At 41.8% G+C, this 26745-nt stretch overlaps 1 protein-coding gene across 1 annotated transcript in view; it reads right to left on the minus strand.

Moving 5' to 3' along the window:
- ANTXRL (ANTXR like) overlaps positions 1 to 26688 on the minus strand; it is a 57580-nt gene extending 30892 nt beyond the window's left edge. The window contains exons 1-12 of the mRNA XM_021539066.4: positions 26193 to 26688; positions 14843 to 14914; positions 14653 to 14724; positions 12498 to 12579; positions 12362 to 12395; positions 10315 to 10394; positions 10134 to 10202; positions 9856 to 9936; positions 9691 to 9751; positions 3773 to 3871; positions 1452 to 1521; positions 304 to 382 (exon numbers count right to left, since the gene is read on the minus strand). Coding sequence (XP_021394741.3) covers positions 304 to 382; positions 1452 to 1521; positions 3773 to 3871; positions 9691 to 9751; positions 9856 to 9936; positions 10134 to 10202; positions 10315 to 10394; positions 12362 to 12395; positions 12498 to 12579; positions 14653 to 14724; positions 14843 to 14914; positions 26193 to 26353 — 960 coding nt within the window. The 5' untranslated portion in view covers positions 26354 to 26688. The remainder of the gene's footprint in view (positions 1 to 303; positions 383 to 1451; positions 1522 to 3772; positions 3872 to 9690; positions 9752 to 9855; positions 9937 to 10133; positions 10203 to 10314; positions 10395 to 12361; positions 12396 to 12497; positions 12580 to 14652; positions 14725 to 14842; positions 14915 to 26192) is intronic.
- Between the last annotated feature and the right edge of the window lie 57 nt (positions 26689 to 26745).

The following is a 26745-nucleotide window of genomic DNA, read 5'->3' on the forward strand; positions in this document are numbered from 1 at the left end:
TGATCATTTTCTCAGATCTCCTTCTGTTAAGTTTTGAGAATCTCTCTCCTGGGGTAGGAATGGGCTGGGTGCCTCTTATTCTAATTTTTTACTCAGAAGTCTATTATGAACTATCCACCATCAATAACACTTTGACCTTAAGTAGCCCTGGTTATTTTCCCAAGAGCTGCTGGGATCACTCAGCAGCGGTGACACAGAAGCTGCAGAGAGGTCAGACTCACTCAGGGAGGCTTTGCCTGAAGAACAACCATTTCTTTCCAAGGTCTCATGGTTCCTCTGTCAAGCCCCATTGGAATTACTTACACAATGTGTGCTGGTGATGCTGACAGAGCTGGAGATGAACGTTAGCCCATTGTTCATGCTGACTTGTAGAAAAACCACCCTAGAGCACAAAACAGATATGTTTATTTTTAGTGTCATCTTTACACTCATTGCTACCTTTATTCTGTCTCTGTTTTAACCATTGGTTTATGAGCATGCATGGATCCCTGTTGAGTCAGGGCATTTTCATGGCCTCAGGAACTTACCTGCATGTGCCTCCCTGCTTACACAGGAGCCACCCTTTTTATGTTACCTTAGTTGAGCTGGCACATATGCTCTTTATTAAAAAAAAGCACATCCCACCTGGGGCAAAGGGCACCAGGACAGTGAATCATAACAGAATGCCTCAGACAACAGCAATACTACTGTACATAGCACAGGAAACTTTAAGACTTTTTTATTTATTTAAAGAAACCCTTCTTCAATGAATCAGAGTGTGATCTTTTGTATCCAAGCAAATCCAGAACACCTGCACTGAGATCAAGAAGGGTAAAAACACTGAAATGTCAGTGAAATTCAAGAATAATCTTCCCTTCCCAATATCAGAGAAAGGGCCCAGAGGGGAGAAAAAAAATTAAAGTAATAATAAAAAAATGACAAAACTCCACCAAATTAATTTCCTTCACTGACAAATACAAAAGGCAGGGGAGGTATTCAGTTGTAGCCCCAGTACAGCATATAAGCATCCACAAGATCACCTAGGGAAAAGGTGCATGTCTCCCAGAAGTCTACAGGATTAAAAAGGCTAAAAAATATCAACACTAGACACAGCAGAGCAAAATACAGGAAGCCACATATACAATAACAAAAAGAATTCAAATCAAGCATCTTCTTTCCATCAAAATTAAAAGTCTGTCTTGAATTTAATTACCTTTTGGTCTGAAACAACAGGATATAGGAAAAGAGGAGGAATCACCATTCTGTGATTGTATGATATGGGGCCATGGTCCAAGAAGACCTTTGGGTAAACTGTGCTGAAGACCCAACATTAAATAGAGCTATTTTGGCTCACACTAGGAAAGAATTTGGCACAAAGGAGACGGCTGCAATATGACACACAAGAACACAAATTTATGACACCTTCACCCAGAAATCCACCCTCTCAACACATGCTGGAAAGCAATACTCACTGTCCAGCATCTTCTATCACTGGGGCAGGGCAAAGTAAGTACGTATCATGAACAAAAGTCGGCTTTTCATCTGAAAGGAAATGAACATAACTCTCAGGGATGAAAAAATTAAATTGTTTCAAGCAGGCCACCCCCTTGGGATGTGACAGCCACAGATGAACTCAATATATTGGCAAGTACCAATACTCCCCAATGGTGCTGATTCCAAGTACTAGAATAACCCTTCATGTTGATGTCAACATGATGCTATCAGGCTAGAGATACCACAGCTAAGAATTGGACATTTATCTGTTCCTGACTGCAGTGACCAGCCCTCTGGAATTCAGCTTTGAGCAGTATTCATCATATCTATCTGAAAATCACGTGCAACTTCTACTCACACTGAATAGTCCAACCCCTCAAGTTACTCAAGGGCTCAAAAGTTTAGGGCTCAGTTTTTGTCTACCCATGTCCAAATACACACAGGAGAGAATCCAAGGCTGCTCTGTCTGAGCCCAAGAAAAAGGAAGAAGAGAGATGGGGTGGAGCTGAAATGAAAGAATACTGGGGTGGGGGAAAACCAAATCCAAGAGATTTACAGGAAACAGGCAGAGAGGGGCCATGACTGATGTTAGCATGAGGATCTGCTCTGCACTAGCAGCCTCTCCTGGACCCAACCTCCCCTCTGTGGCTGCATCACCTGTAAACAGCTAAACAGCCCACATTTATAAGGGCTTGGTGCAGGCAGAGTCAAACACAAGGGCACACATCTTCCCACCTCCTTGCATTCCACTGCTCCATGATTCAGCAGTGTTAATTCTGTCGCTTTCAAAAGTCACATCCAGAAAGCCAAGTCCTGTGAATACAGTCAGGAGGCCCAGCAGTAACCCTGTACTGCCACTCCACCAAAAGTGTGTAAGCTGAGGCACAAGAGCAGACACCACCCCAGTGACTATAGCTTAGCTCTGAATGGCCAGCAAACACCTGTGCTGCCAGTGGGAAAGGGTCATACCCAAGGGAATAAAGGGCTAGTAAAGGCTGCCATCTTAATTTATACTTTTGAGGCTTGTTTACTCTTTATGTAGGAAAAAAAATAACTCAAGCAACAACAGATTTGTAAGAGTTGCTTCATGCTTCACCCCCTTCAAGCACACCTGAAGACAGAACTCATTTCCCTTCCTTGGCAGAGATGAAGGCATGTCAATCAGTGATGTGTTTTAGGGAGGTAAAAAAAGCCAGCAAGACCAGTATCTCATCACAACATCTGTTGCAAATTTAACCCAAGGAAAACAGCATGGATTTGGAATGGAATGAAATGAGAGTAGTTTTCCTCCTGTGTATTTCCAGGCCCAGGTCAGTACTCACTGTGTAGAGCCCAGTCAAGGTGCTAATGATTTGGGTCAGGGAAAAAAAAGCAAAAAGTCTGTCTAACTTATAAATCACAAAAATCAAATCCTGGTAAAAGCATATCTCAAGACCACCAGAGCTGACTGACTACAGCATCAGCATAGACAAGTGGGATGGGAAATGAAGGAGTAATTCATGTGTTCCCTTTTTCCCTCTTGTAAGTTAATTCACTGCTTGGGAAGGCACCAGTCTGACCACGACAGCCTATGAAAGCCTCTACTGTGCTCAGGCCACAAGGGCAGCATGTATGAAACGGGAGCAGAGCTCCTCTCGCCACACCATATTTCACTCTACCAGACACACACAGCTTCTCAGGAATGAGAGAGGACTGCTGAGAAACTGGACACTCCATCTTTTTTGGCCATTCAGTCCTTTGCCTGGCTGCTGAGACAGCAAACAAAAGACCCTGTTCAGCACAGCAATGACAGGGAATTTCCATGTTACACAGTCACAGTGATGGGACCAGCAACTGATGTCAGAGAGGAGCAGAGACTGCCTGGGAGGCCTGGCTTTGTGGCAATTGTCTCCTGAACTGGTGACTAAAAACTCTGAAAAAACCACCAGGGATCAAGACAGCAATATTTCTTTTTACTGCTGATAGATAAGGAAATAGGAAGCAATTTTAAGTTTCCATCTTAAAACCTGATCCCGAGTCCTCTCTCGCTGCATGCAGCACCCACGTGGATCACTACAACAGTGCTAAGGTCACTGTACAGCAGCATGTCCCATGGAAGTGCTCACTACACAATGCCCACAGGCCACTGCACTGAATAAGGATGAATTTCAAGCTTCTTTTAAGTGCACATCTCTACCCCAGCTTCCTCTCACATCTGCTGCAAGAAATCCCCTCAACATGGATCGTTTGAACTGGCCTGTGGCCCGTGAGGTGACACAGCCACAGGGGTCACTGCAATCCCACCAGCCCACAAACTTACTGATAGTAAGGCTGTCATTAAGCTTGAAGCTGCAGAGTACTTGGTCGATATTTCTTGCATGATAAAAGCCGTTGCCTCTTACCACAACTTGAAAGGATTCTGTAAGCAAAAATATAGAAGATTTATGATTTATTTATGAGAAATAAAACAAATACAGCTTTTCTGTTCAGAGTGACCTGAATCAAAACATGACAGTTGCTGTTCTCTGCCCCATGCCTGAAATAAAACATCCACACAGACAACTCCCTCTATTCAGGAGCAATGTCCAAGAGTGCTACAGAGACATTAGTGCTTCAGAGTCTTTGTCCCAAGTCAGCTCCCACAAGTGTAACACAGAACTGCAATGCCTTAAGGGTGCCACAGTAAAACTAAGTCTGACTTGACTGATGTAATCTCATGGTTCCTCCATGGCTTTTGGGACAGATACCTTTGCCAACCACCTTTACTAGTCCTTCCTCCTAATCTTCATAGCAGATGGCACTAGGCTTTCAGCATAGCTCTGTTCAGGAAGATGCTGACAGGACAGAACTCCCCTCCTAAACCTCCTCTGACTCAAAGCTCCAAAAACACAACAGCTTGCTATTTTCCCTCCCTTTTACTGTGCACAGGTGAAGCCCAACACAGAGCCACAGTCCCCTTTCTGCTAGGGTGAGCCTGAATTGCCAGACTAGGCAGAAGATGCACCAGGAGGGGAAGTGGCAAGGGAAACTTCCCTCTAGGACACAAAAAGTCATTGTGGCTGCTACACTGACCACAGAGAAAAGATCTTTAAGGCAGGTGGAAAGACACTTAGAAGTTTGTTCTGTTCCCAGCACACTTTTGAAACTCCCTTTGACACTGCAGAAAAGCAGCCAGCTGACAGCTGAGATTGCTGGCACACAGCAAGGGAAAGCACTGAAGTTGCACTTTCACGCATGAATTTCCTACTTTAACCAAATCCTCCACAGGGCTCTCACACCAGCCTCTGAGCAGCATTTGAGATCAGCCCAATACAAGGAGTATAGCAGCACAACACAGGAATAATTAGTCTTCAAGCTTCACATTGAAAAATATGAATAAATTACATAGTACTCTATTCGTAGTGAGTAAAACCATGAACAGGTCTACATGCATCAACACATATACTTTGATGAACATACTAAAAAGGAGAACAAAATAATGTTGGTAGGATGGAGGGGAGATGTACATTATTTTTAGTTATTTAAGATGTAGCTTTTAGCAACATTCCATACAAGGCACTACCATGTCATTTGCATGCTTTGGAGGAACAATCTTTATTGAATCAGAGTACATGAGGCCCAAAGGTGGTTGAAATACATTCAGCCTCATCTGCCTGCACTTCTTTATCAAGCTACTGCAAGGCAAGCTAGCATGAGGACCTGAAATGCTTTGCTTTTCTGTACAAATAGCTTGTTTTTGTCAAAAACTCTAACTCATTGCCATTATCACTGTATTGAGATGTAATGCAAGTCCGGGTGAATGGACCAGGGCATTTACAACTTACAAGCATGCACTGGAAGTCCACACTCTGGTTTTCATTGTGGTAATTAGCTATAGACCAGGGCTCTGAATTGACAAAAGCTACAAAGTGCACGGGAATCAAAGAAGGTATTTTTGGAGGAGAAAAAGAAAAAGTGCATTTTTAAATGAAACATGTGCTTAGGTATCTTGCTAAAGAAAAATTATAAAATTTGAGATCTTCATGAGTACACCAAGAGCCAAATACACAAATCCAGAATTTGGCCTCTTTTTAATGGAAAGGGTTTTACAACCTGGTTCTCACTGGGGTAATGCACATTTCTTTAAACAAATGAAAATGTACTGTAGGGCAGATTGATCTGCTTCTTACTCCAACAAGAATCTTGAGTTACTCTTAGTCAGATTTGTGCCTTGAGCTGTTCCACATCTAACCCAGTTGCAATACTGAGAATTAGGAGCATCCCTTTTTTTGCCAGCAGAGATGAGAGTCATGACCAGCCCTGAGGGTAACTGGGCCTCTGCCCACCCACCAGAACTACCTGCCTGGGACCACACACTGGCAGACTTGCTTGCAACCAGCCCACTTCACAGTGGCACAGAACACCCAGCCAAGATGATAGTTTTTCCCCATCTCAATTTTATATTTTAGAAGAAGCTTGCTGAAACAAAATTGCACTGGAATTTTTCTTCCCCTTCTCATGAATTAATGGCCTTAAAAGGCAGCAATCACAAAAGCTTAATCAGTGGCTTCAAAAAGATGCTGCAAGTAAGAAAATTTCAACACAAGACATCAAAGGTAAAAGCTACATCTAGAAGTTTAGTCTTGTCAGGACAGTTTACCTCTCCTGCCGTTCTTTTCACCGTGACTGCCACTCTGCACAGTCAGTTGTGAACAAGTGACTGTGTAGCAGTAACCTGTCCACCAACACAAGCAGAAAACACACCAGACTTCAAGGAAACAAACAGCAGGTACCGGGTTTGCTGCTGCTGTTCAGCAGCCTGCCCCCTTGCTTGCTCCAGAGCATTAACGTGTTCTGGGTGATGCTCTGTAAATGGCTAATTCCATTTAATTTTGCGCCCTGGCTCTGGCTGCGTCCTTTTCTTCCTTAGTTACTGTCAGATCATGGATTGCAGCTTTTGACAAGACAGCGAAGGGAAAAAGGTCAGCACTGAAAGAACCGGGCGGCGCTGGCAGCGAGATGGAAGGTTGGAGCTGGTGTGCACTGGCTGCGCTGTCGGCTCCGCTTCTCTGACTCTGATGAGAAGCTGACTGCTTGCATCCACACCTGGTAGTTGATGTGGCCAGTAGGATGCCACATCCAACAAAACCTTTCAATCACATCTGCGTACCATAAGCATAATCAAAGCAATGATGCTGTCAAACGGGATATGAGGCACCTCTGGTTCTGCACTGATAGCCTGTTTACAGGCTGCATGTCTTGGTCACTTTAAATCAGATGGAACAAGGAAGGACCCAACTACACTGCTGCACATTGGGGACAATGAATTTGCAGGGTCAAAAAGCATTAAACATCAGATAGCTGTCACCCTATGATGAGATCAGTTTGTAACTGGATTTGCCATATAGCTTCGTCACAGAAAGCCAGAGTTCCAACTGGAATTGTCAACACATACAAATTGTTCCATTAGCATTTCACTAAACCTCTGGCAAGTCAAAAATGAAGCCCAAGATCACCAGCAATCAGCAACACAGTAGTAACTATGAAAGCACTTACAAGGAGTGGCTTAGACCCTGCTTTAAGTCCTGATCATAACTTGCTTCGACTGAGCCACACAAAACCCACAAAATCTCATAGCAAATCGTAAAAATTATTAGCAATGCTAAATAAAGGCTAAACCACTTATCACCTCACTCAGATAAGTTTCATACAAAAAGCATGGACAGACACACATTTCAAGGCTGAAAATAGATAAGTATCTTTGCTGGAGAATTGATAATATATTGCACTCTCTCCAAAGGTCCATTATTTTTCAATTGTAATTTTGAAATGAACATTTCCATTATGTATTTAAACAAACAAACACTCTTAACATAAAAGAAGATGTATTTCTAGAAGATGTTACATTCTAATTTTCAGCCAGTGGGTACATCCACCATGAAAGTGTATATATATGTTGATGCAGGTTTCAGTGGCTATATATCTTGACACAATACATTATCAGTAATTACCTACATTTAAAATGCATAAAAATTCTAACATTAATGCAAAAAATAGTGAAGCCTATGAAGTAAATTCCAAATGAAGCACATTAAAAAAATAAACCACTACAACTGTCCACTGAACTGAACTCAAAATCTGGATTCACACTAACATGAAAAAAGTTGTTTATTCCCAGGAGATTCCTTCCAGGAGACAGTAGAGCACACGGCTATACAGATAAATCTCCAGCTATGCTGAAGTCGGATAATAAAGGATAATAAATCTAAGAACAAATGTAAATATTTGTAGCCTCATGCTGTAAAACCTTTTACACGAGGTAATTTCAGCTGTGGCTTGTGGGATAATGATAATATTCCAGGCCTGATTTTTAGTGCTAAAGGCTTTAATACTTTAAATACAACGGTATAGAAACAGTGTACATCATGTACATCAAAGCTGCAGCTTTGGCTTCCTCCCATTTTTCAAGCTCTCTGCTGTTACAAACAAACCTTCAAGCACGTGGAGATTGGGCAGCAAAGCTTCACCATGTGCCAGCCTGGTCAACAGGGACAGAGCAAAACTCAGAATTTAAGTGAAAGAAGCACCTTGCCAAATCACCAGCACTACACAGAAACTGATTCTCCCCAATTTATATTGGTCTTGTTTGAAAGCTAGAAAGACAATGAAAAATTCTACAGATCCAAGTAAGGTAACAATATTGTTTGAGTTTTTTTTTTTTTTTTAAGGGCAAACTATTTTTAAAGTGTACTTGTGGAATTTTTATCACATTTGTCATAAACTTTTTATCTAGTAAGCTTAGCAAAAAATGAAGTGGTTTGAACACATCATCCTTTGGAAAAAAATAAATTTTATTCTTTTTGCTGAAATGTATTAATTTTGTTGAAAGATATTTTTTTCTTGAGAATTTATTTTCTCAAATACTCCATAAAAATATTTTAAACATTCCATTTGAAAAACATTGTTTCCAGTTCAACTTTCCCATATTCTTAACATCGTTCCAAACAACTTCAAGAATACTACTAAAAGCCCTCTTATTGGAACACGCACATTTTTATGTAGCTAAAGACATTTTTGCTGAACAGGATGGCTTGTAATAAGCTTTGCATAAAGAACTGTCAGGTATACAATAACTAAGAAAAATAGGAAAGTATCATTATGAAGTAAAAAGCTTTAAATGTCAAATCTTTAAAACTTTTTTTTCTACTCAACTCTACAACATTTTTAGAAGTAAAATCATTGCTCTGATTTTCTACAGATGAGATTTTACATCTAGTCCACAATAATATACTTAGGAATAATTCAAGAGACACAAGGATGTTTCAGGTTAAATTGAAATATTCAGGATAAGATCATATTGTGACTGACATGTGGAAATGAAGAGTGAACCATTTTTCTTCTGTGATACTAAATTTTTCCTGAGTTTCATATTTTATCTGTTTTCAAGGTCAGCTTTCATTCATCATTGCCATTTTTATGTGCTCCTTTTTACAGTGTATAAAGGAAATGGACACAAGACACTAACACTAGAGCTAAGTAACCATGCTGAAAAACTGTACCTTCCAGCAAACTTACGGTGTCACTCTTACTCTGCTGCAATAGCCTCTAAAGTAGGAAAAAAATCAACACGAGAATTGCTAACATAAACCAGAACAAATCCAAGTTAAATATACTAGACATTAAATGCATGAAATTATCAACAACTCCTCTGGGTATCTTTCATGTTTACCATAAAGAATAATGGTTCTTTCAAATAAGTAAAACATTAGCATTTCGGAAAACACAAGAGGTATCTTGGCCTATGCAACAAATTATATTTGGTTCAATAAACCTTAAATTTCTGTAAGCATTTTGCAAAGTCTTGTTCTAACTGCTGACAAGTCCTAGCAGATGCCAGGAATGCAATCTTTCCAGAAATTTGTGAGATACTGCCTTTACATCCTGAAACACCTCTGTCAGTCTGGCTTTATATTACTTTTCTTGTCTCTCTCTCTCACATTTTTTAAAAATGGTATCCTCAATTGTTCAATTTTGTTGCCTCTGTCAGCTCTCCAAGCTGGTACTCAGCCATAGCAGCTACACGCTTATTGTCAGAATGCTTTTCTCAAGATGAGAAGGAACATGTAGAGCTTTAGCCATGGCCTGAGATGATGCTCCAACACATCCACAGGCTTCAGCTCCAGTACCACATTAGGTAGTTACTGACATTTCATCACTGTCATTCATTTGCCTTAACACACTGTTCTTGTGGAAACTTACCTCCTGCACAAACACTGGATGGTTCAGCTGCTAGGATCTCAATGCAAGACTTCTTCAGAATCTGAAAGATTTAGATAAGGACATTTTTTGGTAACCATTTTCATCTATGCTTTATTAATGCAGGGAAGGGCACCCCTTCACTGTGTTTCAGAATAACCAACTTACTGAATCAATGGTTCCTCTTAGGGCATAAAAGCCTCCTTTAACTGGAAAAACATGATCGATGCTGTCAGCAATCGTTGACAGCTGCAAAGAAAGACAATCATAAATCATGAGGAAAACAAAATTACAGTGAACAAAACTGAGCCTTTCATCCTTGCTAAAAGACATCACAGTGACACAAAATTATTTATGCCCCAAGTAATTAAATAAATGCCTTCATCTGATGCTGTTACTTGTGCAGTAGTATAACAGAAAAACACAAGAGAAAACAAGCAAGTTACCTGAGTTTCATTGAAATCTTTCACTCCAACACAATAAACAATAGCTCCAAAGCTTCTGGCTCTGTTGGCCTAAAAAGCCAAGAATTGCCATTAAGTTCAAAGCTGTATAATCAGTGGGGCCAGCAGTAAACGTGTACAGGTTTGCCATAAATTAGTTAGGATGATGATAAAAGTGACTTACTTCTTGTTCTGCATAATAAAACTGAGCGTCTTGCAGCTCGCCATCCGTCAGGGCAATGATCACACTGGCGGTCCGAACTCCTGCGTGCAGGACAGTCAGCAGCAGATTGCATACACATGGCACAAGATTCAGCAATGGAAAAAATGTGTGGAGTGAGGCAATCCTTTCCACTGAGACATAAATACAAACCCCTAAGGCCAGACTCTCAGCCTGGTCTGTATGGACTTGGTGATACAGATCAACAATCCAAAACCTGTGCACCTTCACACCACAAGCATCACTGCAGGGGGATCGCTGCTCTAACAAGGTCCACACGCCAAGTCTGAATAAAATACAGTCCTGAATAAAATAGAGCAGCTACCAAGATTACAAACAGAGCTTTCATGTGGAGAACTGACAAAACGGGTTATCAGAGAAGGAAGGTTTCCTCTCTTCTCTTGATAAACTGGTCTCTACATAAACATTGTGCAGAGACTGTGGCAAGAGATACTTCTGCAAAAGGATCTTTCCTGCCATCCTACCTTTCCCTCCAGCAGGGTGTGAAAGAGCAACCCCACTGAACATGGCATGAAATGGGCTTCTACAGGAAGGTCAGTCCTACAGTTCTCCACCAACAAGAGCTTTCAGTGAAATTCATAAGAATTATGAGTATGCAAAAGCCTTAAGAATAGGTTCATTAGGAAAAAATAATGTATTGTGATACAGCATTTCATATCCCAACTAAACTTAAGTGAAAAGGCTGCATAGACTGCAGAGATGTATGCAATACATGTAATGTATGTATATATGTAATGCAGTATAGAATATAATGCCACCAAGAAAAATGCAACCTGTTAACAAAATTAAACCAAATTAACATGCAAACTATGGTTCAACCAACCACCTGAGTCCATAGCTCTTAAGTAAAGTAACAAATACACATATGTGTTACTTCCAGGCAAGCATTTGTTATTTTTTCAAAATAATCTGTTACAATTTCAAGTGTCTTCCTCAATACTGTCTGAAATTACAGACTGATTAGTTCTGACAGGTTTCTTATGCCATGCACTCCTTCCCATGTCATGTCAGACACAGTCATAAATCTTAAAAAAATGACCAGCAACTTGGGGTAAAAAATAGCTTGGATTCTCTTTTTTTTTTTTTTTTTTTTTTTTTTTTTTTTTTTTTTTTTTTTTTGCCCAGAACCCCTGAAAGATACTGAAAAAAACCGAGATCTTATTTTGTTTTATTTTCCATGCTTGTTTCTTCCCTGGTAGTTTAGCTTCTAAATCCAGATCTCATTCTCTTTTTCCTTCCTAATTAAATTTAGAGAATACTTGATTAGTTCTTAGGTATATGCTATGAAGTAGAATTGTTTTCAGTTGGACATTTCAGGACTCCTGATTTTGCTGGCAGAAATGCTGCAACACCTTGCAGAACTGCTGCTCCTACACTCACAGACTATTTTAATAAAAAGGCATCAATCTGTTCCTCCATCTTCCTAAGAGACCATCAGCCCACAAACGAGAACAATCTCAAACCAGGGTATGAACTAAGCAAGCCTTGTTAACTAACTATGTCTTCTTTTGTCAGAAACAAAAACCACAAATACACTTTCCTCTAAAAATCTAGTGACAACGCACATTTTAGCAACTCAATCTTGAACACAAATCATTCACACTGATGCAAAACTCTCGTTCACAAATGCACTAATGAGAACAAGGATATGGGACCACAAAGCAGAGAGGGCTGAGTGCATCAGGATAGAAAGGACCAGGAAAATGTGGGTATTCCTGTCTGCTGGGTGCAAGATGGGCAGCTCTGGCTGCTATGGTTTGGTCTGCATTCTGCAATGGTCAGATCTGGGATCATACTGGTCTCCTCTGATCTCAATAAACCATGAATCACTCGTTTAGGAGTAGGATTGTAGTCAAAATGGAATGTGGTGTTGCATAACACCCTCCTTTCTCCAGTACTTCTGTCAGTGGGTTTACTGCCGGTCACAAAAAGAACTATAATCCCTGTCTCGTCAGTGCAGATATCAACATGAACACTACACAGCACATACCTCCATAGGTCTCATGGTAAATTTGCTCATTTGCCTGCAAAGAAGTGTAGAACATGGTTAGCTCATAAGAATACCAGCAGGAAGTAAGCAAAGTTTCTATGTGTAAATCAAAGAAAGTAGGTACTGTGATGTGTACCCTTTTAAATCCTTCATGCATGAACGTGTCTCCTCCAGGCAATTCTTCCTTAAGAATGTCCAGCCCTCGTCTTATGGCTTCCCTTTGGATTAAAAAAAAAACCAAATACAAATAAACAAAATTAAAAAATCCCAGGAGAACATTTTATTGGAAGTTTTCTTCTTTTGTTTGAGATATTACAAATAGATTATGCAGCCTGTGAATCAATTGCACAGAGTGCATACACATCAGCTGGAACACTGGTTGAACCAAGATTTTCTTCAAATTCCACAATTTGTCACCCAAAAACCCATGGGGGTCACAAAGCCAAACACAGGGTACAGCATTAGGGTAACATATTTTAAAGATGGAATTCTGTCCCTGCTACCTCATTCTCATATAATCTCAGCCAGGATAAGACTGAATTAAAGCCAATGCCAGATATTAAACTTCAACAAACTGAACAACAAAACAGAGTTTAAAAGCTTGTGACTCTGTCACAAAACTGGGATAAATTAAAACTCTGTTTTGAATCAGTCATCAGGACAGTCTGGATTAGGATTTTTCCATTTTAAAGACAGAAGCCAAAAGATAAGAGAACAGGATGGGAATGAGGAGAATTTCCTATCCTAGACCAGGGACTCATCAACCTTCCTGGGGCATAGATTACTCCTGGACACAGAAGCACTTGCATGTCATGACCCCTGCTGCATAGCTTCTTATTCCCCAAATACCTATGAGCCAAAAAGATTGTTCAGGGACATAAATAATTTACTTGACCACTGACCACCAGAAGACCCTGATCCTTGACAAGGGTTTTCATTATAGTAATGGAACCTAAGGCACAAACATGCAACAGATAAGACATAGGCAGTTCAAACATCAGCACCAGATGCCATGGGGCAGCCTTCAAGAGAATAGCAAGAACCTTTCTAAACTCCATTTTGCAGTTGGGTATTTTAGGTGGCACAACCACAGTTACAGAGAATACAGGAGGCTCTATGGAATGAAGGTAAAAATCAGGAGCCTGAACTGGGGATCTCCTTAGTGCAAAAAGCACATTTTTACCCTTCTGAAGTATAAAATGAGCTGAAAAGGCACACTGTGATCCATACAGAGAACAGAATTTTAGGACAGAGAACACTCCAATACTATGTTCAACATATTGACAGAGGGTTCCTCTCTACTTTCCACCTTGCAAAGAGCCAAAGAAAAGTAAGCGAGTTTGAGGTCTGTCACCAAGATACATGATGGAGACCTGAAACAAAACACAGGGGAGCAGTAGAAATGTAAGAGTCCTGCAGGGTATTTGGCTTAGGATAAGTTCCTGGAGTATGAGGGAGTAGCTCTTCCTGCTCCAGAGTTCCCATTATTTATAGGGTGCCCTGTATTATTGAGGCCCTCTCACATGGACAGCAGCAGCAGCAAAAGTGAAGGCTTTAAGGTGAAACGAAAGAAAATACTTAGAAACACCCCAATGATAGGGATTTGTATGTGCAGAGAAAATGAAATAAAAAGGTAACATTTTAGGGGGTGGGGATCTTTTCTGTTTGGGCTGTTTTAGTGGTTTTTATTAATTTGTTTTTTAAAGAAAGAAAATTTGGTTGTGAATTTGGCAAGTAGAATCTTGCTCCACTTTTTTTCTTACAAAGATTGTCACTTGGCTTTGCAAGCCACCTCTGGCACAGGTTCTTTTTGCAGGCACTCCAGGAGAGGGTACCACAGCCTGGTGAGGTCCTGTGCCAGCACTGGGGGCAACCAGCTGCTGGTGGAAAGGTCAGGGCTTTGAGTCCCTTCCAAAGGAAGGGGATCTCTCCCTCGCTCACCAGTTCAGGGTCTGAGATCTCTTCCACAAGAACTGTCCTTACTTGGGTAGCTGGGGATAGCAAATATGTACCTGGATCCTCAACTGGAAATGCAATTTCTCCCTGAAATACCACAGTAAAGAACAGACAGACCAGTGCTGCCCTCCTCTCACAAAGCTGAAAATAAAATTGAAATGGGAGACCCAAAAGCCTTCTAAACCTTCCTCTCCTCCAGCTGGGAACAGAGGAGAGGATTTCAGTTGGTGCCACACCAAGGACCAAGACAGAGCTCCAAACTCTGGCTGTGGGGCCACTTGCTGTGTGAGAGAAGGGAGAGAGGGTGTTTCTGGAGTGCTGTGGGAGGTACTTGCCTGTTCTCTGTTAACTTCATTATTGTAGTGCCTCGTGAAGAGAAAACAATGAAAGACATCCGCAACATTGGACTGAAAGAGAAGAACAAGCCAGATCCATTACTTCAGCAGAAATTCATTTGCTAATAAGCACTATAAAAAAATAAATAATATACAGGAAATTAAAGTATCATTTAAAAAAAAACTTTACCTTATGAATTTCTCAGCTAGGCTTTCCACAAAGGAGTAAATCTCAGTCCAATGATTTTTGACACTTCCAGATCTGCATACAAAACATAACTGATTATATTAAGCTTTTTTTGCAGTGGAATTCCTTGTTCCACTTTGAATTTTAAGCCTGGCCTACTCCATAGGTGGTTAGGGATGCAAATTACATAGAGTTGTATTGAAAGCTGTAATAAGAACCATGATGACAAAACCCACTGACTCAAAGACAAGCTGTAAGAGATCTGAAATGGTTTACCATAAAATTTTGAAACAAACTCAGTAATCCTTCAGTTTTCTTTTGTTCCTTTTATAGCATAAAATAGAAATATTTTCTTCTAGTTTAATGAATTTTATTTGACTTCATTAAATTATCTGCTATCAGATTATTTGCTTTCCTAGAGCACAGCTCTGCCCTTGCACCACACAAAGTCTTGACTTATCTTCTATTCTCCCAGAATGTGTTGGAGAATATTTCCATTAATTATTGTTTGTTTCAAAAACGAAAGCAGTACTCTTACCTAATTTGCTGGAGTATGTTCTGGGCAGTCAAGTCCTGACTCTATTATGGATTTCTTGTGAAAACTTGGACAACTCAGTTCACACAGAAGGCCTACATGTCCATGCTGCCACCTCCATTATATAAAACTACATTGCTGGCACTCCCTGGCTTTTTTCTGCCAAATCTAAGCAGGGACCCCCCACAGTCTGATGGGCCGGAGACCTCAAACAGAGCCTTGCATACAACAACCCTACAGTAAATTATCAATTTCTACTATGTTGATCTATACCATACACTTGCAGGACATTAAAAAGGCTACAAGGCATGAAAGTCAGTGGTTTTTAAAGCCCTCTCTAGGACTGTGGTATTTATGAAAGAATGACCCATTTGCTTTCCTTGCTTGTTGAACTCATCTATCAGGTGTCTCAGGCAGATGAAAAGAAAGATAGGTAAATGAAGCAATGGCACACACACAGAATCACAGGGGCTTAGATACAGAACTAAAAAAAAAAAAGCTCTGAAATTTATCTACTATAAAGCAGTAGGATTCCTCTAACTGCTGTTAGGCATTTTTCTGTGTAAAAATGATAAAAAAATTTACATTTTACAATTCTCAGTTCTACTATGGGATTTACAAGTGATCTTATGCCAGCCACTCCTGCCCTTGTATGCCAGGCACAGAAGCCCACATGGGCAATGCAGGATGGCACTGCCTGCCCTGCAGCAGTGCTAGTGGAGTGGAGAAGGGCAAAGATAAAGGGACAAGGACCAAAGGAGTCTCCTGAGGTACATAAACTAGAATAAATTGGCTTGTGTAACCCTGTGCTTTCATGCTGCTCTTCTGGAGAACTGGTGATTCATTCACAGAACAAACTGGTTATCAAAGAATTAACACATTTCCAGGCAGCAAGGGAAGGCAACAAAACACTGGGAACTTTTCAAACCACAGCTCTGGATCCTCTGTGGTCCCCAGTTTTTATGTACTACACAACAATATGTTTATCATTTGTGAACAGCGCCAATGAAAGGTGCTGGCACTCCTACCAAATTAGCCCCATTAATACCTATAGCTCTCCAGGATTTTTATTGAAGTCCCATGCTAAATCTCTAAACATGATGAAGTCAAAGATTTCCTTTAATCTATCCAAGATGCATCTACTCCCAAACTTTTAAAAAATTCTTTCTCCCCCACCAAAGCTGACACTTTCAATTTCATTCTGAGCTTGCCATCTGACTTAAATTCAACTCCTGAAATTTTCAGTGAAGTCAATTCCCCTCATAGAATAACCATAGTTTCTTACTTGGAAAAGATTGACCTATTTTACATGAACGATCAAATTTCTACTGCGAGCTGCAGAGGCACTGATGCAATCCAGAAAAAAGTAGCAGTGAATTTTCTTTCAAACTGCAAGAAACCAACATTTCCAGTACCTCTTAGGACTGTCAGAATTACTTCTTTTTTCTCCATTTTCTTTTTTTAGTTTCTTGGAAAGGTTACAGCCAGCAAGAGAATTGACACTAATAAATCAGTAGGTGCACATCCCTGAAAATCTTGGGAGATCTGTGCCAAGGATTAGTCCTTACAGGAAGGGTACTGGGCTCTCAGAGTGCCCAGCTCTACATCACAGAGCTACAGCCCTGCAGAGCTACAACCCCAGAACAGCACTGGGTGTCCTTCACCCCTAAGAGGAATTCTGCACCCACTCGTTGCTTACTGGCTGGGAAGTGTCAGAAGTGTCCCAATCTATCAACAGCAAAAAGTCAAGGCCAGACAACAGTACTAGCAGGAAAATGTTAGTTTCAAAATCCCACAGAGAGAGTACTAGTCAAGTGGTGAGCATTTAACCACTTTCCCCACACCACACTCCTCCAAGCCCAGGTGTCACCTCCCACTGCAAACGGTGCCAAAATGCCATCAATGCCTGTCATGTCAAACCTCTCATGAGCACCAGTGAGAATGGCCTGGTTTATAGAAGAATCTGATTTCCCCTCCTTCTCAGCCAAGCTTCCCTAATATCCTTGTTTGTGAAGCTATTTGTAAAGGACTTTCATACCTTCATTTGCTGTTTTGTGTGTATATATATATATATATATATATATATATATATATATATATATATAAATACACTTCGGAGGCTTCATGGGTTTAGACTGATAGTTTTGTTTGTTGCCCCAGAGGTCTGACCTTGTACCACCATCAATGGCAGTTTTAAAGGCAGATTAAACAAAAAATTACAATAAAGTGCTTGCTAAATTATATATTAAGTTGCCAATTGTCATAAAATATGAGTTCCACTATTGACAAACAGAATTGCCCCACACTATTGAAAATCCTGAGCCATTTCACTCTCTTTGGAACCTTATCTTCCACACTGCAGAATCACCGTTATTATCAGCATAAACTAAGATGTTGCCCTCTGTGGCTGGATCAGACTAGGAGAATAAATGAATCCTTTCAAAGACCAGCACTGTGCACAGAAAGCACTGCGGTGTGACACACACTCAGCAGCATCTGGGACAAGCAGTGGGGAAGTGACACAGACACGGAGTCTTACGTGTCCCGTTGTGGAGGTTTGTACCAGCTGGGCCACCATGACAGCACTGTGGCTGTGTGCAAGAAAAGAAAGCCTGTGCTGCAGCCAGATGCATCTTCCAGGCTCACACCTCCAAGATGTCCTGCTTTCAGCCACCAGCTACCTGGTGCAGCCCCTCTCATCAGTCACAGGCTGCCACCACCCTGCCAGAGCCCGGCCCTCCTCCCTGCACTTGGTTCTCTGCAATGCTCTCTGCAATGCCAGCCCAAGGCTCTCTGCAGAGCAGTGGGGCACCACGAGCTCCGTGGGAAGTGACCCAAAGCTGACTAGGTTCACTTTGTGAACCCTTCAGAGTCCAGCAGGATGGGGAGGCTTTAGCCCTCCGAGGTGACATCATATTCATGGTGAGGGAAAGCACACAGCAACAAACAGCTGCTGTGGGCAGCTGGAATGCTCCAGAAAGCATCTCAGAGCCTGTTTCTGCTGCTGCTTTTGATGGAGTAAACCTGGAGTGGGACCAGAGAAGCAGCAAAATTTCCCCAGCTTTATACCTATGCAATTGGGACCAGAATTCAGCCCAAATGAAGTTAAGAAAAATCTCCACAAAAGCCATTTGCCTTGAGCATGCTCCCTGCTCCATGAGCTCTGTTCCCATTACACACAAGACAAAGAGAAAAGTCAGCAAGCCACAACACAGGAAAAAATGTCCTCTGGGCCACATCAGGACTGGGCTCGAAGGAGCAGCTGCTGCTGCTGTTTGCCTTAATTTTATATTGCTACTGCTGGACAGGAGGGGAAAAGAGGAGGTCAGTGAGTATTTCTGGGGGTGGAAGGAAGTGATGTTATTCCAAGGCTTGATTCCACTCCTGCCAATTTTGGAGTGATTCCTTCTGGTTTAGCAGAGCTCTGTGTCAGCATAAAAACCCTGAGCATGTTAGAATTGTGCCTATCCAATCTGAAGTATTTCACTGACGTTTGTTAAGACAAAAAGCAAAATATGTTGGAAACTTCGTCTTCTTTCCTAACAGGCTCTCAGCAGCAGTGGAAGCTGGAGCCTGGAGAAATGAAACAGCACACCCCTGGCATAAGGGGTGCCACTCTCAGCCCAGTCACTTCAGCAGGCAAGCAGCAGGAGGGCCAGCTGAGTCTGTCCTAGAGCACACGAGTTCCACAGCCACTGCTGAATTCACCGCCAAGATCCCATGTGGATCAACCCAGGGCAATACACAGCACTCACCTAGCTTTGCAGTGAAGGTTAAAACCCCAACACTACCCAAATAGTAAATATTTTTATTACCATGTGTACACAGAGAAGGCAGCAAGACCCAGAGCCTTTCATCCCTGCTGAAAGTGACAGTGTGAAACCCCTCGAAAGCACAGAGCTGCCCCTTGTTCTGTTCCACACACACACCCCACCCCATGCCCATTTGCCTTCATTACAGATTAGCTGAAGGCAGCAATTCCAGACATCCTGGAACAAGTAAAAGAAACATTATTACTGATGCTGGGTTTAGTCTGAATATGGTGTCAGGGACCAACAAGACCTCCTAAATTTGTAGGTCCCTGTAAGTCTCTACCCCCTTGAGCTAATGGCAGCCCTGTACATGGTGCATTGCTCACAGATGTGACACTGTTGTTATTTGGAGGGCTCTTTGTGGTCACAGCCACAGTGTACAACAGAATTCTTGCACATGGCTAACAATGGCTCTGCAATAAAAGCAAACCCTGGGGCACTGAGCTTGTTGTGGTTTCAGACACGCATGCCCGAGTGTTCATCCACCCCTCTGCTCCCTTCTGAGCCACCAGAGCATTCAAAGTGACAAGAATCCTCTTCTCCCAAACAATGCATCTCCTATGCATGGAAGGGACCTTGGCTGGGTGATTCATGCAGGCAAGGAAGGATTGTTTCCATCATCTGCTCCAGAGGCAATTAGAAACATGGCAGAGACAGCCATTCTGAGACAGTCCTTGCTTCAGAGTACTTGTAACATGAATGGACAAGACAAGAGCTGGGATGGGGAGGGGAAGATGCAGAGAAGTGGCTGCAGAATAGGTTTTAATCCTAGGCCAGCATCGGAGTACAGGACCCAAACTACTTGAAAAGAAAAGATTTCATGACCAAACCCATTAATTTCATAGCTAGCTTTTGTTCTACAGATAAAGTCTGCAGCAATATGACAGATTGGTATGAAACCATGCCTCAAACAAAGCACTGCCCTTTGATCCAACAGTCATCCACCTCATTCACAAATCCTATCCACCTGGTGCCATACTATAGCTCTTGCTCCAACAATGGGATACAAAGTGAAATTCAGAAGCCATGCTCACACTGCATTCAACCACTTCAGATCTCCCTGAAAAACTCCAGGGATGCTCTGAGCAGCATCAGGGCAAGAAGACACACTCTGAGCATCCTGGTACTGTTCAGCACAACACAGGGACCAAAGCAGGGCACACAATCCCAGCCATGAAGCAACACTCTTAAAAAGGTGCAGATGATAGACAGGACCAGGGATATACAACTCTTGAGCCCTTATTAGCTTACAGGAGTCAAGATTAAAAGATTCAGTCCTACTACACCTCATACAAATTCACAGTTTACAACATTGAATTTGACCTGCAAACCCAGACAAAAGTAATGAAATTCTCTATCACTGAACACACAAATAAAAATCCTAGGTCAATGGGAATCTTACGGTTTACTTCCTTGGCTCAAGCCCCAAATAAATCAGATTTAGTTACATGCATAAATAGACTGCAGATGACAAGCTGCCATGGCTTTTTCTTCCCATTAATTGTACATGTTTTATATCAAATAATCATTACCTATTAGCTTTGCCTTGTGTTTCATGAAGAATTTTTTTCTTGGACTAAAGGAAAGAGAATTGGTTTTCCTGAATATTTCTTTTTTCCTGACAGAAGTCAGAGCTGGCAGAAAAATATCAGACAAAATACAAACAAATAAAACCTGGTTCAAATAACATAGGTATGTCTGAAACAGAATAAAAATTCGCTTTGGAGCATTCCAAGCAATTGCACCTGGTTGTAAGCAAATCATAGCACTCTGCAATATAACCACAACAAAGAAGGATGCAAGGCAAAATACCAGCAGATTACATTTTGAAAACAATAAAAAAATATTGCTTAGAGGCAGTTGGAGATTATGAGAGGTGTCATGTAGATAATGTGGTCAAGTTATAAGCAAGGGAAGGCAGACAGGAAAGGACGAAGATGGATAACCACTTTTAAATACACACACAAATCAGTGCTATCAAAGGAACAAAGCTGATACTTTTGTTCAGACAGCAACTCCTCTCAGCTGACCTGCATCAGGTTCTACATCTTACAATGAAATGAAGTCTGACTACAGTAGGTAGGTACTGAAACAGAGTTCAGCAGTGGTTTAAAAGTCAGTCAATACCAACTTTTCAGATATAGTTAAGGTAGGTGATAGAATGTGTTCATTTTTTGCCAGCAGTCTGATTTTCCAACCACAACAATGTTGTTTAGCCACTTGTCCCCTCCCCACACACTGTGCAAAAGCAGCACACAGAATGGCACAGAGAGAGAAGCTGCAGATGGATGTTTCCACAGGTCCAGCTCCATCCTAATGATCTTAGGCTGGGACTACATGAGGCAGGAAAAGAAGCACAGGGATCCTAAGGCAAAAAAATATTTGCTCTCACTAGTACTTATAATTCATGAGGGCTAAATTAATTCAAATCATTGGCAAGGAAATCATTACAGGGGGGCAAATAATGTGTTTACCAAATGCTTTTTGCTTTAAATCTAGCATATTGTGAAAAATACAATATATGTGGAGATCAGCAATTCCCTCCAGTTGTCCTAAAATTACAGAAGGTGACCTTAAATATCAATCAGATCATGAAATGCTTTTGTTCTGAAAACTTTGGCAAATAAGGAAGGATCAACCCGTTTCCCTCCTGACAATTCCCACACCCACTGCCTTTTCAATGGCAAGTTGAGAAGGGGTACACAGACCTAAAAAACAAAATCAGGAAGGATATTGGACAGGGTAGCAAATTCCCACCTAATCAGAGGTTGTGCTCTTTCCCACCAGCAACATTCACCTCTGGAGCAAGGCTTACCAAATTGAAAGAGAGGTAGCTGCAAAATGGATTTCAAGTGAGAGACTGGGCACATTTTACTGATGTCTCTATCAAAGTTGATGGTGTCATGGATGCCCTTGGGAGTACAGGAGATAAAGTAAAATTGATGTGAAAGGTGCAATATTGTTGTGGGCCCAAAGAGACAAAGAGGGACTGTAGAGAAGTTCAGGGGGAAGATGAGGACTGAAGAAAATGTAGTTAAGCCCAAATCCCCAACAGTTACAATCCAAGAAAACCAGCCAAGACTTTATCAATACATTACCACTGCCGTGATCTCTGCTGTAGATACATGTCGAACATTTTCCCAAGTCTATAAAGCTAATTTTTCCTCAAAATCCAAGTAACTTCCAGCAAACATCCCAAATACGAAAAATAAGAAAACACTTCTATCTCACAGTCAAAAATAACTAAGAAATTGTTTCATATTTAGTAAATTATAACACAGATAGCTCTGCAGCTCAGACCTGTCTTGGTATTTCTGCTAAGTCCTTACTTTAAAAGGGTTTCTATTTGTTGCATTAATAAACAATCATAATGATGCTACCAGGCATTGTTATAATTAGGAAACACTAGAGGTCAGTCATCCTTTCTTCTCATCAAGTGCCATTCAATTTGATTACAAACAACAGCTGGATGTTAACAGCAAGGCAGGATGAGAGGGAGTTATTTACATTCTCAAGCACAAGTATCTCACTACAAGACTTGATGGTCAAGCAGTCAAATCCCTAACAGGGCCTGCCCTGCACAGTTTGGGATGGGACTGAAACAAGTTCTTTGTGCACTGGGACAACCTGAGCAAATGAAGCAACCAAAGCAAGTGAGAGCTACTCAACAATCCATTATGTCTGGCTTAAAAGCTTAAGAGCTTTTTACATTGTTCAAAGGTAAAACTGAGAATTTTGCTATCACAAGTGACTTGATTTTACTGCATGTCATGGGGGAGGTGGGTCTGCCAACTGCAATGTACACTGCCTTACCTCATGCAGAGAGTGACTTAGCTGCAAACAAAAGAAATTTTCCTGTTTCATTATGATATTTTAAAGTCTTCCACTATGCCTCCAAACAAGCTCAGGCCTGCACAACTCATAAAGTACAAAATTCAGACAGAGCAAGACTGCAGACTCTAGGCAGCTGCCTCTGCAGCCAGCAAATGTGCTGTTCTCCCAGCTTCAAGAGATTTCCTCATTTAAGCATCCCCAGAGACAAGGAAGGCCTCATGTAGCTCTGGCATGGTCAGCCAATTTTAAAGAAGATGATGGCTGGTCTCCCTCCCACACATGCTGCTTTTCCCTTTCATTATGCCAGCTTTTTGGGGCATCTAAGGCTTAGTGGCACTGCCCTCATCTTGCTTATCCTCTGGAGTTAACATGAAGGACTTCAGTCAAATTCAGGCAGAGAAAAACTGCAAGGAAACAGCAAGTTTCTTTTTTTCTAATTGGCAGCACATATATTATAGCAATAACTTCACCAGAAGATGATCTTTTCCATCTGATGGTTGTTGCCTGCAGGATGAAATCCTCACAGACTTTGCCTGGCAGAATGAAAAGGAAAAATCATGCCCCAATAAAGTCATTGCAGTAACACACACTGCATAAGGAGAAAGGTTTGTTGTCTTCTTCCAGATTGCCTCCTACAGATCTTTCTATTGGGAAGCAAAACAAAGCAGACTTTAAGTCATTTTGGTTCAGCCAGGCTGACTTTAGAGACAGGAGCTGTCATTCAGCTCACTACAGGGTCACAGGATTTAAGCCTGGTATTTTCACACAACCAATACTTCAATCCCAGTGTTAGGCAGCTAACTAAGACTGAATGCATCTAACTCCAGACTGGCAGGGCACCAACAAAGAGAGGTAATCCCTGAGCCATAGGGGTGTATTTTGTGGTGTGTATGGCTGGGTTTTTCTGGACTTTCTCACACTTGAAATTACAGAAAAAATTCTTCATATGTCAGTATGTTCCAATTCTAAAAAATAAATTTAAAAAAAAATTGTTCACTGCATTTACAGATTTGCTAGATGCTTCTGACTGGCTTCCTGCCTTCTCCCTACCTGAAATACCCAGACTGTTCTCAACATTAATGAATTCTCAACACTACCTAAACTTCCTTCCTGATGAACAACCCCAAGACCCAGGGTGTATCCATGAAATCAGTCCTCCCTGCCACCATGAAGCTCCTTGTGCTGTGCCAGATGTCACAGAATGCAGCTGGGATAAATACATCCTCAGCCAGCACGGGACCTATGGCTCCCAAGATCTGGCAGTCTAGTATTACCCATATGGATTGTAATGCAATCTCATTGAGACCAAAAGCAGCTTTGCCACCCCATTGTTACAGACTTGGTGGGAGCAGGGATAGATTCTAAAACCACTCAGGAGCCCAAGTAACTCTTAACACAGCTTTTACCAAAGGAGAACTCTTTGGTATAACTCTCAAAGCTCATAAAGACTCAGTTTGCAATTGAAGCTAAAGTGAATTTTCCCACTGGAACCCAAATGACATTTTACTTCAACCATGATCAGGTCCAGCTTCCAGTGGACCACTGTAGTGAATGGACAGCACCTGAAACAAAATGAAAGACCAATGGCTTGCAAAAAGAGAATACATTATTTCAGGTCCAGAGTACTGGAGAGGAACTTGCTTAGATGATCAACTTCCTACTGTTTGAAGATCAGTATCTCTGAGCAAATTGTTCTCTTCTCTGCTTTTAACTCCTTGAATACAACATGAACAGTAACAGCACAGCCAAAAGGACTTTCTGAAATATTGATGGAAAAAGTATTCTGAAATATAGATGAAAAGTAGCATGGGGCACAATGGAGGAGTACTCAATGCCATTGTAACAAAGAAATCGTACTATAGAAGACAGAGAAGCCATACTGCTATCACCAACATTCATTTCTCAGGGAATTCAGGGAACTGGGCATAACAACAGTGCCAGTCACTTCTAGGAAGCCTGGCAGGAATTAATTTGAGAACTAACACTAGCCCCCCACAGAGCCCTTTCTAGACACAAAGGTTACTCCAGGAACAAGTTCTAAACAAAAGAAAAAAAACCCAAAAAAACAAACAATGACCATGTGGTGTATTTGTGTATCTTTTAGAAAGACAGAATGCTTTTGATCTTCAGCTTATTTTGCTCTAAAACCAGAATCACTATTTAATGATACTTTTCCCCTTCTTGAATACAGAAATATACATCTTGAGTGATAGTGACTATTTGCCTCTTGCAGGCTGTACTGAGCATCTTATGGATAGATCTGTTCTCCCAGCTGGGAAATAGAACAATGCAGACTTTATACCTGGCTTGAGGGCAAGAATCACAAAGTCTTCCATCTTTCATAATACCCTGTTACATAGGTAACCCAGAACATATTAGATAACACACTCATCACACAGTGGGACACTAACAAGTTACTCTTTGAGTTAATCCCTTGGCTTTAATCCTCTGTCAAGCCAGAGCTTGACAAGTACACCAAAAGAAAGAGAAATTTGTACCTTCTGAAAAACACCTGTGGGTGCACCAGTTTACCACTTGCTTTGCTAGTGCTTGCTAAAACAAGCCTACGCACGTGAGCTTTAACATATCCCCCACCATATCTGAATTCAGCTGACATAGTATTAAAGAGAAGTATTTGACAACCTATTTTAATAGATGCTACTCAAACACAGGTTTAGACAACTCTGAAGAAGCTGAGCAAAAGTAAGTTTTTTATAAAACTTTGTTCTTATAAATTCTTACAGTCAAGCAGTCTGGTCTTAACTTTGGGTAAGTCTGCATGGTCCTAGCACTGCTAAGTCCCACAAGTGACATCTCTGCACACAGCCCACCCAGGTCATGACACAAAACTCCACGAACGATGTGGGCACTGTCCAACACCCCCTCAAATCCAACACTCACAGCCCACACCCCACATGCCACAACCTGAAAGCAACCCAATTTCCCAGGTTTGCATGCACAACTAACTCAGCATAAAAGACAACGCTCCCCTAAATGCTCCACTTGGGAAATAAGCAAGTTTTGGGGAGCAAAAATAAGGAATGAGACCCACACGTCATGTTTGGCATCAGGAGAAGTCGTCCGGGAAGACGAGGGAAAGAAACAACATCCCTGCTGCTGCAAGGAGTCACTGAAGGGTGAATAAACGTTTTTAAATGCGACTGTCACTTACTTATCCAGGACGAAGTAGAGATCAAAGGCACCGTGACAGGAGCGCTGCTCTTCTCGCTCTTCCTCCTCCTCCGGCCGAGCGCAGCAGATTAGGCTCCCCATTGCCAGCAAAAGGCAGCACAAAAATGCCGCTTTCTCCACACTGCTCCAGCAACTCGCCATCTTTTCCCTTCCCTTAATTCCTCCTCCTCTCACAGTCTCTGTCTCTCTCTCTCTGCAAATCTTACAGGCACTTCGGAAGCACCGAGAGCAGAGGAAAAAAAATCAAAGTAAAAAAAGAAAAATCACTAACTTCAGGATCTCAGCTCGACCCTGGGGGCTCAAGGCAGCCCTGCCCGCGGGGCGCCGGCCCGCTGGCTCCGGGCAGGGGGCTGAGGCCAGGCGGGTGGTCCCCGGAGCCCAGTCCCCATTCCCTGCCGCCCCGGCGGCGGCCCCAGCGCTGCAGCCCCGTCCCGCAAGGAGAGAAGAGGCTGCACTCACACGGGCCGAAGGCAGGAAGGGGCAGAGGGAGGGGAGCGGGAGGAGGGAGACAGGATCTTAGGGGGGCAAGATGA

This window comes from Lonchura striata, chromosome 6, assembly GCF_050655825.1.
Source record: "Lonchura striata isolate lonStrDom1 chromosome 6, ASM5065582v1, whole genome shotgun sequence".
Taxonomy (NCBI): domain Eukaryota; kingdom Metazoa; phylum Chordata; class Aves; order Passeriformes; family Estrildidae; genus Lonchura; species Lonchura striata.